The 16,830-nt window shown below is 38.2% G+C and overlaps 1 protein-coding gene across 5 annotated transcripts in view; it reads right to left on the bottom strand.

Moving 5' to 3' along the window:
- Positions 1-16,830, bottom strand: part of RGS22 (regulator of G protein signaling 22) — a 66,597-nt gene that overhangs the window by 41,107 nt on the left and 8,660 nt on the right. For 4 of the 5 annotated variants that reach the window (XM_039382370.1, XM_027717606.2, XM_027717602.2 and 1 more), the window contains exons 4-9: positions 11,550-11,771; positions 7,710-7,795; positions 5,668-5,833; positions 5,037-5,193; positions 1,672-2,290; positions 951-1,112 (exon numbers count right to left, since the gene is read on the bottom strand). In XM_039382370.1, the coding sequence (XP_039238304.1) occupies positions 951-1,112; positions 1,672-2,290; positions 5,037-5,193; positions 5,668-5,833; positions 7,710-7,795; positions 11,550-11,771 (1,412 nt within the window). The remainder of the gene's footprint in view (positions 1-950; positions 1,113-1,671; positions 2,291-5,036; positions 5,194-5,667; positions 5,834-7,709; positions 7,796-11,549; positions 11,772-16,830) is intronic. The other variant, XM_027717607.2, reaches the window with a different exon arrangement.

Below are 16,830 nucleotides of genomic sequence, written 5' to 3'. Positions count from 1 at the left end.
TGTCATTTACTGTATCAAAATACGGTGCTACATGTAGCTAGAATTAAAAATCAGTTAGTGTTAAAGATATGTTTAGACACTGCACGCTTCCAAATTTAAAAGCAAAATATACATAAATATATATGCACCATGACATAGTTGCCTTTCTATGAGTCTGCAGTAGGATATGCCCCATCCATCCTACAGCAAAGAATAGGATTGTAGGCCACAGGACAGAGACCACAGAATTACAGAATATTCTGAGTTGGAAGGGACTCACAAAGATTGAGTCCAGCTCTTAGGCGAATAGTCCATAGAGGGATCAAACCCACAACCTTACTGTTACTACCACCATGCTCCAACCAACTGAGCTAATCTCAGAGTCACTGCAAGCCATATGAGGCTCCACAGCAAAGTTCATAATTGCAGGTATTAGTTTATGCCTGCAATTTGTTGATCCCCCTCGGGGAGGAGAGAACATGTTCAAAAATTTAGCCTATGTTTTGGAAAGAGGTTAGATTTTATATCTTCACTTAACTTGTAAATATGTAGAAGGTATTTTTTATGACAGACGTTGAACAGTAAAGTCTCAGTGTCAAGTTCCACATAGACGTATATACAGAGCATCCTCAGAAATTTGAGAAGAGCAGTAAGGGGAATAGATTAGGACAGAATTACCTTCTGTGCCTGGAGAGGTTTCCCTACGCTAGAGATTAAAGTTTAGTTGAGACACACAGAGCAGTGCAGATGCTCCATCAGAAAAATACAAAGGGCTCAGTAAGGCAGATCTACACGGCATTCCAGCAGACTGCAGTGTAGTTTAGGCTCAACTGAAAATTCATGTGTTACAATGACATTGCTTCCAATAATTGCAATGGGATAAGTGAGCTGAAATAAACCTAATAGGCTTCTCAAAGAAAATGGAAATTAGTTAAACAATAGAATTTTAATTCCTGTCCATTTATTCATACCAGTAAAGAAGTAGAGGTTTCACTACTTCAGGCTGAATCTGTCTTAAATGCCATATATTCCACTGATCTCCATGCAGTAGATCAAGCCTGAGTAATACTTCTGAACTGAGGAAATAGTCTCCACTGCTCAGCAGGTACAGTTTTTTCATCTTACTGAGATGCCTGCAGTCAACAAAAACAGTCACATAAGCAGGTATCAGATGCTGTACAGAACTGAGTACAGTTCATCCTACTGATTAAAGTGCTGTCATGCAACATGTTTTTAATTGCAAGTGGCAGAAGCCAAAACAATTTTTCTGCAAATTAGAGACAGGTTGTGTATAAGATAAAATGTACAGTGCCTTAGAATAGACAATCTGAATCCAGCAGAGCCTTTCATTAAAGCACTTTGTCATACTGAATGCCCTAATTGTGAATTTAATTTCTTTTATTCTTTTTTTTTCTGTTGCCATCTGTTTTCCAAATCTCCGTCTGAAACAGCCTTAATAATATGGCAATTCTGACTTCCTGCAAGCTTTGCAAACCTGACTCTGCAAAAAGAGTTTTATCAGCTTCAGCAGAGTCATTCCAGACATACCTTGTCAGGACACGCATGATTACTTTAATTGTGTCTATTCTATTCAAACATTACAATTTACTCTGAAATCTCAAAACTTGCATTAATCGAGCTGGGTTACAAGTGTTAAAGCAATAGGGATAACCGTTAAATAATGAGAAATACCTTTGCTGTCTCGTAGTGTTCTTAAGAGCCTTTAGTCTTTCAATATCCATCCAGAGCCACCAGTACCTTTCCCCAAGTGTTCCTTTAATGAACTTCTTGAATCTTTCAAACTCATGTCTGTTGCCAGTGTCATAAGTCCCATGACTAAGACACCAGGCAGCCCTGCTGTCAGGCCCACCACTTTCAGAACTTGAACATAAGCTTACTTCTTCAGGATCTCGTTTTCTTACATCTCCCTTGGAGTCCAAGGCAGTAAGTGGAGAAGAACTTTGTTTAAAGAGTGACTCTGCAGTACTACAGGCAACAGTGTCAGCAGCTGGCTGGTGAGTCAGTTCTGAAATGGGTTCCTTCATTACAATTTGAGTAGAAGCTGGCATGAATTTTTCTGGTGTCTGAAAAGTTGTGCTTTCCTGTTCATTTTCTTCTTTTGCTGCACTGCCCCATTTTGGGTCTAGAGAAACTCTTAACTGCCTGTGGGAAGGAGGTTCAGAAATGGCCACAGAAGAGCCCTCCTCAGCCTTGCTGGATCTCTCATTAGCAGCGTCAGCTTTTGCGGATGCAGTCCTCGAAGGGGAAAGGAAACTCTGTTGTTGGCACTCCTCAGACAGGGAACCTGCTTCTGCATTAAATCAGAAAAGATCACTGAACACCCTTTTGATTCAGGACTATTCTCTTGCATATTAACATCGCCAAGTTAAAAAATGCAACATATTTATATTTTGCTGCTGCAGGACAATCACATCGTTTCATTTTGCAGAGAAGGGAATAGCAGAGGTGCTTCTCCCATTGCTATATGCCTAGAAACTCAGCCCCATGACCCAGAAACTCATTCCCCGTTGAATTCCAGCAGAGCAGCAGAGTTCAGGAACAGCTCCCTCTGGAGCCAGTTCTCTTGTTAGCTCAGCTAAACATCCCAGCTCCTCAACATCAGTTAACCACACTGATGTACTGCAAAGCCTGATTCCTTCCTGAGCATTTGGTCATAGTTTGATCAAAGCCACAGTATATAGCAGAATAGGGTTTTTTTAGGCCTGAGGAAGCTAATAAATGATGATTCTTTATCTGCTTATGTTGATCTTGAGACTAGCTCAGCTGGTTAGAGCCTGGTGATAATAACACCAAGGTTGTGGGTTCAATCCTCATACTGGCCATTCACATCAAAGTTGGACTCAACAATCCTTGTGGGTCCCTTCCAACTCAGAGTATTCTGTGGTTACTGCAAATCAAACATCTGTGTCAGTAGGGTAAAATCTTGACATAGAAGGATGACCAAACAAATAATTATGTCTAGGGCTCTGGAAACATTTAACAATCCTACAGTCCAGTCTGCCACCCAGAAATGGCTTCTTTTCATTTAGAGATGTTTTATAACTAAGAAGTTCAGAACAGTGACCAGCCCTGGTTTTTTGGTCTACACTCCTCTACTTAATTCCTTTTACCCAACCCTTCCTCAACCCTGTGCCATTAAGCATGCCATGCCATCCTGGTCACTAAAAAAGAAACTTACTGCTTTAACTTGCTTAAATATCTTTTCTACTTCTGCCAGACTGTTAGAAAATTGATTTTTTCTGAAGGATGTTAGCAAAGATGACCTTGACTGTACACACTGCTTAGCTAGGTTAATGCTGCTCTCACTGTACAAGTCAGTTCTGTAAAACTGAGCAGAATAAGTACAGATATCCTAAACAGCAGCAGAATCTAAGTGAAAGTGAAAAAAAACCCCAAAGTCATAATTAAATTGAGACTTTACAATAACTTCATATCATCTATCAATACAGCATTTAAACTACAGAGTAATCTGCATCTTCTGTATGTCACTAAAGCTAAGCTGTAGCCTTTCACGCTCCATTGTATCACTAAGGCAAAACACTGTCACTGAGGAGACTGCTACAACCTCTGAGCACGTGCACCACATGGGGCTGTGAAAGAAAAGGGCTAAACCTCTCAGATCCACTAAATTCACATTTGTAATGTTATCAGTCTGTGTAACCTTCTGTGGTGGTCTAGTCAATAAATGGCAATGGCAGTTAGACGTTCCTTGCAATTTCTTCCAAAAATAAGCCACGTCTAACCAGTGCTGGTCACTGTCACAGACAGTCACCTGGATTAGGAACATGGCATAGAGATCCCCTCCTCTGCACTTACCTAATTTCTTTAGTGTCTATGGCATAATATGTTGATACTAATATAAAAATCAGTGTGATTAAAATATCTTTTCTTATTTCCAAACTATTTCAAATGTTTTCACTTGACAAAGAAAAATTATAGCTTTTCAACACAAGTCTATGAAATAGAAACATGGAGACCTGGGGCAATTGGGGGGAGGGATACACAGCTCTGGAGCAATAAAAAGTGAAGTGGTTCAGGGGTTGTTCAAGAATTAGTTGATAACCCTGATCCAACTGAAGCAATGAGAAAGGAATTTAGATTGGATTGTCCAAGCAAATACCTTCAGCTATTGAACTCTAATTGCAGACTGTGTCTGCAGAATTGTGTGTTTGTGACCTCTCCAAAACAGTGGTAGAGTCATGAGCTGCAAACAAGCGTGACTTGAATAACTTCATTAATAATCCATACATCAGCAATATATTTTCTGGGGTGATCCTCATGGTTTGGGGAAGAAGGCAGACTTCTGGGGTTATCATGTCTTCCAATTTTCCATTCAGCCATTGGACTCCAAGGTCCCAGCAGTACAAGTCTCAAAGTGGAATGGCTGCTGTTTTCCTCTGAGAATGGGAGAGAGAGAGAGCTCCTAACATATGAGCTGAGGCTTCTCTGTTCATCTTGCTACTGCGTAAAAAGCAAAAGCAAGGCTGTGCAATCAGGTGTATGTCCATATGTGCATCTGTATGCATATCATTCTCCCAGAACCTCTGAAGCCTGCTAACAATTTCAGTTAAATTTGAAGATAGACAGGAATCCAAATGATTACATCTTATAAGCTTCATAAAAATTGGCAGTCAAAAGACTCTTAAGTGCCCAACATAAATACCCTAAGAAGATGGCTGCAACACAAATTATACATTATCAAATACCCAAAGAATCTAAACAAGGATATCTTTCAAAACACACGAAATGGAACAAAAAAACAAAAACCAAAACCAAAAAGCCCTCAACTGAAACATATATATATACATAGACATATGTAAGAAAAGAAGCTACTACTATCACAAAATTATTTGGCTACTAGATCAAATTTTCACCTAATGTTGTAGCTACAGAAATTAAAAATGCTGTTCTGAAGCCTCAGATACCATGTGATACTCAGAAGGTAATAAATGGAATTAGCAACAATTCCTTGGAATGCCTTTTCTTTCCACCTAGTCAGAGTTGTGTTACAAACCATAGGGTTACTTGTTACTTACCCAGGAGGCTATCTTTTTCACTTAATGATTTGTCTCTTTCATGCTGAATATTTTGAATTTGACTAGAAGTTACAGGGTGTGTAGATGAATCCGTAGTTCTCGTGGAATCACCTTCTTTTGCTAATGTAAACCAATCCTTCACCTGAGAAACCGTAGCCTAGGAAAAGAAATGTGATAGAACAATTCAAATTTCTCTATTTATTGCACTGTTTCTGAGACCAGAGGGCTTACTGTCCATGGTGATTTTGTGCAGTCTGTGTAGACTTCTGTAAGGATAGTTGCCAGTGAAGAGAGCTGTATGATAGCAGCTGAGCATACTTGTAACACAGCTCCTGTTTAAGCTGTATTACAACACTCAGACCTCCTTTTATACTGCAAAGAATTTTGAATATAAGAGCTATTCAGAGAATCATACAATCATAGAATGGTTTAGGTTGGATGGGATCTTAAAGATCATCTAGTTCCAACCACCCTGCCATGGGCAGGGAACATTCCACTAGACCAGGCTGCCCAGGAATCAGTTGTCCCATTAGGTTGTGACCTGAGTTACAATAATTTTACCCAATGTTTTCAATCTATCTTGATGTTACACCCAACCATGTGTAATAAACACTAAATGTGTTTATTTTACCTGGCCAAGTGATACATAGAACTTCTTCATAGTCAGTGAAGTGTCATGTTCCTCAGGATGGGGGGAACTTAGGTCTTGCTTCCTTATCCAGGGATAGTAGTCACTATCTATAATGAAATTCATGCCAGTCTTGCTCCATTCTACCTGGGATATCAATTTAGCTAGTCTGAAATTAAATGTTGAGATGAGGTAATAGTTAATTTTAGCTCTTAATCAGAGAAACAGCTTATTTTTCCATAGAATAGGTAATTAAAAAACATGATCCATCTAAAAATAGAATTTTTACAGAGAACTTCATATCTGCTTTTTTCCTAGAGTAATAGAATTATAGAATATCTTTATCGGGAAGGGACTCACAAGGATCATTGAGTCCAACTCCTTATTATTTCAGCCTTCACCTGCTGTTACATATGTAAATACCAGTACTGCCAATGTATAGTTCACCAGCTTTACAGATAGTGGCCGGGTTTGCATTATCAAGCTTTACCAGTAAAACTGACTTCAGTCAGGATTTTTTATGCATCTATGCAGTCTCAAGCCCTGACAAGAAGCCTTTGAACATTCTATTCACTAAAATAAAACTACTCTCCCAGATTGCAGAAGCCCTGTATTACCACCAGACCCTACATCTCCAGTTCCTGATACAAACATTCTTCCAGCAGTAATGCCACAGCATTGATCATACTAATTGAACTTTCAGACAATACCAAGACAGCTGGCACTCTCATGTTCACCTGGTTGCTGTATGAGGATTTCACAGTACTGAACAGCACTCCAGTGCTACCTCATGTTAGTGTGAACCTGGTGATGTTCAGGAAAGGTAACCTTAGAATCACACGATGATAGTGAGGATGCTCTGAGCTCAAGAACTGGGGCAGAACTTAATTAAGTTAGAAAGAAGTACATAACCACAGAAAGACGAAGCCTATGCTTGAGCCTACAACCAAGTGAATACTCAGTTGCATTTGTGCCCACTACTTGAGATAAAATAGGATTTAATTCTATGGTTGGAGTGCCTTCATCTTTAAATGCAAGTTTCCCTTCTAGCATCTAAATTTATCCTGATTCTGATTCAGGAAAGCATTTGAACCACTGATGGCAACTGAAATTAGGTACATGTTTTAAGTTAGTTTTATGTAATTCTCTTGGGCAACTCTGCTTGATCAAATAAATAGTTTGCTATAGCAGAAGACAAAAGTTAGTGTTTCATGAGGCTGAGATGTATAAAGCAGCTGCTGCTAAAGGTAAAATGGAACTTTCTCATGGTTTCCTTGTTCTTTGCACACTTTTCCCCTTGAATTTAAGTGCAGTCATCAGGTTATAGAAAATAAAAACCACTTTGAAATTTTTGCTGTAGAAGTCTATACCCCGGTAACTACCCTGTCATTACAATCAGCAAACATGAGTTTTGTAAACCATACTGCCAGCCTGCCTCTCCTTTTGGAGAGGCACTACAATTAGCAGCATCTAGACTCAACCTTAAGGGATACAGAGGTAGATCCTCCCAAAAAGCACAGTAAAACTCCTGAACATCTGCTGAAAGGACATCTGGAAAAATATAGCAAGTTTATAACAGTAAATCATCCAGCTATGCCATGGCATCCCACAGAGAACTTTGCTAAAGGAACTCTGACAGTGGGCCCAAAGACACAAAACTAATAATGGAAATGAAAAGGACTCAGTGCTTTTTCCAAATGGACTTCATGGATTCATAACTCCTCTTTATATGGCTTACATATTGATTAAAAAAAGATGCATTGCTACCATGATATCTCTGAGGAACAGCAATTTAGAAATCAGTAAGTCCCCTTCTTACTCTCTTCATAATGGTGAAGTATAGGATGTAATTCATGGTCAAGGAAAAGTACAGAATGACGAGTGAAAAAAGTCACTGAATTTATTTTATCCAGATCACTAAAATGCTAAAATAAACAGGATGAGAGGAGGGTAAAAACTTTTTAAGAGTACTATCAAGATTAATTAAACAGAAGAGGATAATGTACAAATTTAAAACTGAAAGAGAGCATAAAAGATTGCAATACCTGTATTCAAAGTAACAGTCACTTCCTAGAAATGCTGGAAGCCTTTCTTTCTTAATCCACTGAATTGCTTGTTCTCGATCAAGACACTATTAAAAAAGAAATGCCAAAATTTGCAGTACTCCTGATTTTCTTGTTTTGTTGGCCATGGCTTCTCTCCATCCCCCTTCTACAGAAGCATTGTCTCGGTACGATAAATATACAGTGAACATCACCTTCATGTTGGGACAATTGAGCTAATTTACTTTCCTATTAAAAGCTAAAAAGGTCTAAATCTTATTTCACCTATTAGAGTACAACTTCTGTAACAAATCATGAGTGTTTCTTCTTCAGAAATAATTTCTGAAGAATTGTGCTTTTACTGTACAATTCCAAATGCAAATTAAATGTACATAAATTTTCCACAACAGCAAATTGCTAATTTTTCTGACTTTATCACATTTTATAACTAACTATTGCATTTTTCCTCTAGAATTTGAAGAGTAAGGAACCCTTAATTTAAGTTATATTCCCAAAATGACAGAGCTGTGGATATTAAAAACAAAATCAAACAAATAGAAATCCAATCAGTTACTGCCTCTCGCATTTTTATGTTTGATCATTGCAAAACTGCACTGCACACAGCAATTCTCATAGTGGAAACCTAAGTGTCTTAGGACCTGGAGCCACCACAGATTTCTGCTCAGGCAGCCTGAGCCTCAGTGCCTCATAAAAGCAGAAAGGAAGATGCCTCCAAAGAGTGGTTTGGGGAGTGAAAGGGAGTGTTGAGCAGCAAGCTACACAGAGACAGTTAACCAAAAATGCATGTGTAGGAACTTAGGCAGGGAGAAAGATCTCTGACTATAGGCCACAGTGTTCCATATCGGTTTCCCTTAGAAATGACACACAGTACACTTTATTTTTTTTTAATAGCATACTTTTTCCACTCTTAGGCGATGACCTGTTTTATTTATCTGAGATTTATTTTTCATTTTAGTGAAGATGAGATTAATGATTTTGAAGAGTGCAATAATCATCCTTGTCCATAAAAACAGGTGAAGTGTGGGCAAGGATGGATGCTACTTGCTATATCAAGTAATCAGTTTATGTAAATCACAGCTTAAATTTTCTTTCTATGAGCTAATATTCCATTAGGGGCAAGGGTTATTTCTGCCTCATATATATCTGTAGGGGATTAAAAAAATCTGAATTACTCAGAAAGTGGGTGGTTTCATTTAGAGAGAAGAAAATATTTCAAAATATGGAAAGCTTATGTTGGCAGTGGCTCATACAATGTAATTTGTGGAGATGGAGACTAATTACTCCCAACCACATAGTGTATGCTTCTTTTTGGCAACTGACAAGCTTTTTTGAAATAAAGAAGATAGTTTCTTTATTTTGGCATTTAATATTTATGTATTTACTGACTTACAGCCTAGTTTTTTATCTGAATGATTCATAACATACGTCTGTAAATGGCTGGTACACAAAGTTATATGTAATATCAGAAGGAAAGAATCTCTGCTCTTTCCCTATCCCCAGAGAAAGATGCTACATTTAATCTGATGGGGTTTGTTACCTTAGTTAGCTTCCTTACCCAGTCAGCCTTAGGCCTTGCTAGGACCCAATCCAGCAAAGCTTTTAGCACGTGTTTAAGTTTAAGCATGTGTTTAACTTCCCTTGATTAAAGTTAAACACATACTTAACTGCTTTGCTGGACTGGGGTTTCTCTGAAGAAAGATATGTGGGATACCAGCCAGTTTCTCTCCATAGTTGTGATCAATTCTACTCAACCCCACAGGTTTTTTTTCTCAATGCATTTTACACAAAGCTGATTTTCACTACTGATGAGAAGATACTTACTTTCATATCAATGATTTGCAAATGTGCAAGCACACGTGCAGAGAACTTTTGCTTATCTGTAAATTTGTAACTGTCTGAGAGGGAAGTAAAATACACAGCAAAATACCACTGCATGTATTTCTTAGGCAAGATGTGCTTAAATTCAGGCTGTACCCTGAAAGGCCTACTAGGACTTTCCAATCATAGCTCCTTTTCATAAGTAACCTGCCAGTGATGGCCACTCAAGGTGACCTTTTGTAAGCAATGTAACATTCAAAGCAACTGCCATCTTTTCGGTCAGTGTGAAGAAGGCAGCCAAAGCAAACCAGACACCATCACCCGATGCCTGAAAGATCAAATCCTATTGGATTTGGACTGAACTACTTGATGTAGTTGGTCTGGGGTGGCTTCTTCTGGATCAGTCACTGTAATACAATGAATGAAGCTATCTTCTCTTACCTTATGTATTTGCAGTGACCATTTTGGGCATACTGTTTCACAGGCCATTCTGCTCCAGCTCAGACTTTAGATGCCAAGTTGAACTGGATGAGGCATCTTCGTTACCCATCCAGTAAAGGAGGAGTCAAAAATAGGAACAAATATCACCCTTTCCCACCAACGGAGAAGAAAGGGTACTGAGGCATACTGCTCCTCAGAAGGCCATAATGCTTCCCCATTTATGGAAAATGGCCCAGAGGAAGAAACAGATTCTTAAATAATGCAGAAGCCCTGTTGCTCCAAACCACATGAAAGATGAAAGTAACAGTGAAATGGCTTTGAATTTGTCAAGAAAGGCCGTGCCCAGTGGCAATGATGTGAGGTTATCCAAGAGGCAATGTTAGCAACACTTGTGCAAGCTCACAGCATTTCCTCAGTTTAATGCTGAGAGCAAATAAGAAATTGAGAACAGCTCTTCTGCCTTTGTGCTCCCAAGCAAAGCATTTGTGAAAAAAATTATTTCACATGGTAGGGATGTCTGTGGGCCTTGTCCTTTTGTAGCATTTGTCCAGTTTCAATGCAAACAATTGCAAATCACATTAGTATCATTTTGTTAAACAACATTGCCTTTTGACCTCTCTCAACACTCTTTCTTTTCTGAAAATCATTAAGCTTAGGCTGGGCAAAGCAGCAGTTTGTTACAACTCCCTGCTCTTCTCTCAGCTTTCCAGCTATGATATAATTTAGAGCAGCCACTGCTAAAAATGTAGCAAGACCTTGGGCTGGCCTTGAGTGAAATGATGTCATGTCAGTCACATCAATCCGAGGTAAGCAAGAAAGGAATAAACAAAGTATTCTAGTGAAATATTTTATTTCCTCCAAAGCTACTGTTTAAAGGTAAACTCCCACATCTAATTATACCAACTTGTGTTCTCTCAGGTGCTTCGACTCCTGATTTTAACTTGCCTAATTTGGTGCCAAAGAGACGCCCTGAAAGTAGGCAGGTAAGAATACCAAAGTTGATACTGTCTAAGCAAGTATGAAACAAGATTTCTTTTCTAAAATCCAATCCATCTTTCCATTAATTTAGCTTTCTTGTTGCCAATAATTATTTTTTCTGGCCATTTCAGTTGATGTTAACTACGTAAATCCTTTGGGAATAAATGGAAGAGAGACTTATGTATTGCCAGACCACAGATGAGCTCATAGCCACACAAGGAAATTAATTAATAAGGAAAGACTGAGCTGCATTAGTTTCAGTCAATTTGCACATTCCAGGGATCACTAGTAAAGTAACTGTTGTCATAATATTTTTTCTTTTAATATTAAAAAGTATTCAGACCACACAGCTGAATCCTGCCCTACAGAATCTTCAAAATTCTGTGCTACAGGATGTACATCTGTAATTCCATTTACTTGTCTGCTAGACACGTGCATTACAGGGCATAATTTGGCCCATCATTATGTTTTCCTAACATAAATTAACATTTTTTCCCAAGCTACCAAGCCAAACACAACAATAATTACTGCCAGTATCTCTATAGTAAGATCTAAATATAAACTCAGGGGCTATAAGATGCTTACCATAGTGTTGTAATTTGGATCCATATTGAAGGCTGGAGAAGCACTGTGCATTTTGGAGAGCTGCCCGTCATTCTTCGCTTTCCTTAGAACATCATAAATGGGATTTGGAGGTTTCTGATCATGTAGATTTTTTTTCAGCTGGCTTTCCAGGCATCGTGGGGCATAATTAACTACTTCAAAAACCCCAGCATCTGAGTTAAACTTCACTGGCTGGGCAAAAGTCTACAAAAGAAGTTTGGAAAGTTTATGACATTGTAATAAGGGAACTCTCATTTAAGAAAGTTACTTTTTATAATATAGAGGCATCCTACAGAATACAAGCTGGTATTATGAGGCTTCTTTCTCTTGGGGCCTGGAATAGTATTTTTTCTGAATATTTGCTCTTCAGTCTTTTTGCTATGTAGCTTTCCAAAGCATTCCTACTTTTTCTCTCAGTTATGCTTAATTGTAAAGAATTTAAATCATTCTAGATCACAGGCAATTCTTTTTCACATGCAAATAATAGATCCAGTACAAGAATGTCTATGATATGTAATTCACAGTGACTTTAGTAACTGTTCTGCAGGGAACAACTTACCTACAGGATCAGATCTCCAGTGTTATTCTCCCATTTGTTATCACCAACAATCAAGGCCTGAAAATATTAGCAATGAAGCTGATCTTTTAAATCTGAGATGCATTTGAGGAGGATAAATCTGAAGAGTTTCATATGTAGGAAAGGCTTTTCACCATATTGTTACTTGTGGGTCAAACAACTACCAAAACCCATGGCCTGCAGTAAATTTTATTATACATCTCACTAGTTCAGTCAGATACTGCATAATATGGGAGACAGACCAAACTTCAACTTCAGCTATGCAATTCTGACTTCTGTCAACTCCGAAAACCCACTGCATATGTACACACTAAATCAAAGCCATCTTTCATCTTTCAAGCTCTGGTATTAGGTATTTCCCTAAAAAACTATCTTTCAAGTACACTTACTTGAAGAGGGAAAATACGGATGGATTTTTTAGAAGTAATGGAGGATACCCAAGACAGTTCTGAATATGAGATTATATACAATCAGAGCATATAGGCATCTCCACACTCAGCTGGAAGACGAGAAGGCATGTTGTGTTTAAGGACTCAAGAAACTATTGGCCACATCTACACCTAGAGCCAAAATTCATTTTGGCTTCGCTCCAGACAGGATCCCACCTGGTGTTTGTACAGTTGTCATTCCTCTGCACTTAATAAGATTATTTTATTTTTTCAAACACTGTATTTTTCATTTCCTTGAATTTTTTCATATAGCACATATATGCACACATAGACATAATTCATAGACATACTCCATATGCTGAATACATGTTACATATAATATAGAATTTACAGACCCATTTTATTCTTCTTCACACCTGTATAAACCCAAAGTAATTATGCTAGCGTCAGCTATTTTGTTGCTTCTGGTTGAAGCTCCCTTGTTGATCAATGTCTTGTAGAGCAATGCCCAGAACCATGTGGCTGCAACATGTGGTTTTAACATTCCCTACTTATCCCATAATGTCTCACTGTGGAGGCTCAGCCTGGCAAAGCACAAAGCAAGTGAGAGCTTTAAGTGTATGATTAGTGTCTATGACATCAAAAAAAAAAGCACCGTCACTGCGCAGAGCCGTGCATTGAATCGCACAGGTCTGTTCAGTTACCTAACTTCAGCAGAAATCACACATTGATTTTTGTTCTCTGACACCTTGTGCCTCTTTTGGGATTAGTTTTCTCCAGCGCACTCTGCATCTGTTTTTTTCTCCAGATGTACTCAACAGCATTTTAAAAAGCCTTCTATGTGTAGAAGATTTCCCTACATCCAGACCTCCTCCCAGTTTGCTACATGTATGTTTCATTTCCTTTCAAACCTCATTTGGTCTGCTACCAACTTTTAAGTGACTAACTGTGCAACCTCATTAGCCTCCAAATGTATTCTTCCCTATTTGCTTTCTCATGTTTTTTAAAAAAGAAACAGAAGAAAGTGCACTAAAAAACATGGTAGTTCAGTCTCTTAGGATTCGAAATGCTCTTGCTCACAGAAAAAATCGAACAAAAGGCAAATTTTATAATATAGGGCTAAGTGATTAGACATGACTAGATTATTTTAGTTCCATGCTGTTCAAACTAAAACCGAAGCAAATACAATATCAGTTTATCACATGCATCTACTTTTATTTAATCCTTTGTAAGTTACTCTAGATCTAGGTTTTTTCAATACATATTCTATTTAGTGGAACAGAAAACTACAGCAACTTTAATGTAGTGAAACAGATGCTAGTGACAATTTTTAAAATGTAAAGTGTATTGCTATTTTGGGAGTCTTACTACCAACCATTTATAAGACAAATATACTAATGGAGCAGAAGAACATGCACTGAAGGGATAGGAAGGTTAAGACTTCATACACCACATATTTGACTAAAAAAGGTGGTTCTAAGTCCAGACTTTCGGGTATTGGACTAAGATGTAGTTACACATCCCCAGGGGCATCAAAAGGCATGCATACGTCTTGTATCAGTCAGAGAGTAGGCAGTCAACTTGACACTATAAGGCTGCATCTGGAATATTGCACCCAGTTTTGGGTCCCCAGTACAAGGAGGATGCTCACATACTCAAGTGCAGCAGAAGACCACTGAGATGGTCAGAGGTTGGAGCACTTGCCCTGTGAGGAGAGGCTGTTTAGCCTGAAGAAGAGACAGCTCTGGGAAGACCTAGCAGCAGTCTTACAGTACTTTTAAGGAGATTACTGAAAGATGGAGCCAGGATTTTTATGCAGGTGCACGGTAGGAGGATAAGAAACCATTCGTAGAAAACAGCAGAAGTCTGAACTGGATTATAAGAAAAAAGGTAGTTGTGGCATGATTAGCATTGGAACAGGCTGTCCAGAGAGATTATAGAATCTGTTGTTGGAAGTTTTCAAGACCAACTGAAGTAAGTGCCAAGCAACCTGGTCTCAATACTAAAGCATTGACCCTGCTTTGAGCAAGAAACCAGACTACAGACTTCCCCAAAGCCCCCTCCAGACTGAGTGATCTATGATTCTGTACAAATTCCAAATTCTACCCAATAGAGCATCTCTGTCTCTCAAACTAACATATAAAAGCATTTTGGAATAGATAAAACCTTTCTGGAAAAGCAAATTTCACTTGCTTACTTAAGAAAACTAGAATGATAAATCAGAATGTTTTTATAAGCATAATAAAAGAAGAGGTAATTCCTGACCTTTTTAACTCATCACCACCACAAAAACAAGTGATAATGTTATGACAAAAATCAATTGAGAACATGCAAAAAAAAACCCCAAACCTGATTTCTCATAGGAAACATTTTACGAGTTGCAGTGCAGGAGAGAGGATCAGACAATCAATTTTCCCTTCAGTATGCAAAGAACTTTGGATCAAAACACACAATCTAACCATTCCCACACATTACAAGCCACAAAAAAAAAAATCCAATAAAAAACTGTTCAATTTTCTGTAGCAAACTTTAAACCTTTCCCACAGAAGCCAAGTGCTGTAAAATCCTACAATGTTTCATGGGACAATAATAAGAAAGGTTTATGGTACCACCAATATTCTAGGTCACTGCAATAATGAGGAATCTCTTCAGTGAAGATGGAGTGGATGAGAGTCTGTACTAAAAAGGAAAGGGAAAAAAAATATCCATTCCAATCTAATATACTAAGAAATGTCTTTCTTACTCCACAGTTGGCAAGTGCTTTGGCTTTTTAAGGACAAGTAAAATACACTAACAAAAGACTAAATGTATCATTCTCTCTAATTTGGGCCAATTTTTGATGCTTTGAAGATAAAGGGGAAAACTCCAGAGCCAAATTATACCTCAAGATGTTAAGAAAAAATATTTTAGGTTTGGCAGGAGCCTTGAAGCTTGGGATTCCTACGTTATCAATTTAGCACAATAAATAGGATCAAGGACTTGAAAATGCCAACAAATAAGAAGTCTACAGACTTTGCAAACTGTTTTACTTACAGGCAATTCTCCTCTTGAACCCAGTATGACCAATGTAACTCAGTGTAGTAAACTCAACTTCGGAAAAAATCTCCAAGCAAAAAAAAAAAAGCTGTTTTCAGACTGTGGTACAGCAATACTATTAAATAAATAAACAATTGTATGCACTTTTTTGACAGTAAAGAAATTTCTTAGCTGTCAAACACACATTTAGTATAGTTTCAGCTGAATAATAAACAGAATACATAACTCTGAAACCTGAAGTTATACACTCAACTGAAGGCAAGACAAATTTCTCTCAGTCCTCCCATAACAGAAACCAAAACAGCATCCATCACCATGTTGCCAGGATATCAGACATATAAATCTCACTGTTCTCTGTCTTAACAGTTTTCAGATATACTTAACTTCAGATACCATTAACTAGTGTGTAAACATGCTCACCCCATTTCAGATCCAAATAACATGGTTTGATCCCAAGAGAAACAGAATGACCACAGCTTGGCTGCTTCTTAGGTTAAGGGTGGGAATGAATATAGATCTCACCCAGGAACTTTGCCAAAACTTCCTTAAGACGGGTATGTCTGTATCATAAATAAATGTCAGTGAGAGTCCAGACCAGCATTTGAGCAGCAATGTGAAGTGTCTGGAAAATTCACACTACACACAGTCAATGCAAATCTCCCATTGACTTTAGCAACTTCAGCCTTTCCCTTCTGCTGATGAGCAAGACAAAAGTCACAATCACATATCACAATCTAATTAAGAGAGAAGAGAAGAATATTTACAGTAAACATACTATCAGTAAGAAATTAAGTCAGGAATGCTTCATTTGCTTCCTTGAATGTCAAAAACATGAACAAGTTTTAGTCCTGGGTAAGTCTCAACATAACATGCATGTAGGGCCTTACTTAAGACAAAGCCTTTTTCAGGGAGGCATCTGCAGCCTCCCTCCACACACCTGGAGAAGATAAAACTAATGAGCATGCACTGATGCCTTGATTTGATGATTTGATGCATGGAATTATTCAAAGTCAACTTCAAAACAGTGAAGAGCCTGAACCGTGCAGCAGAGTGGATTGCTTTTTTGCTTTCTGCCCTTTCTGTCATCTGCTACTCATAAGTCAGGTCTGGTTTTATTCTTGACAGCACTAGGTTTTCAGGACCATTCTGTCTTCAGAAAGACAGGCCCAAGCTTTGTTACTTGGACTTTAATTGTTTTCAGAATCATCACCTGCAGCAAATGCTGGATCCCAGACTACTTGGTGGAGAGCTTATATAGTGA

This window comes from Pipra filicauda, unplaced genomic scaffold (assembly GCF_003945595.2).
Source record: "Pipra filicauda isolate LSUMZ 115617 unplaced genomic scaffold, ASM394559v2 scaffold110_size2237424_pilon, whole genome shotgun sequence".
NCBI lineage: Eukaryota > Metazoa > Chordata > Aves > Passeriformes > Pipridae > Pipra > Pipra filicauda.
This window is presented reverse-complemented; position numbering and strand designations above follow the sequence as displayed.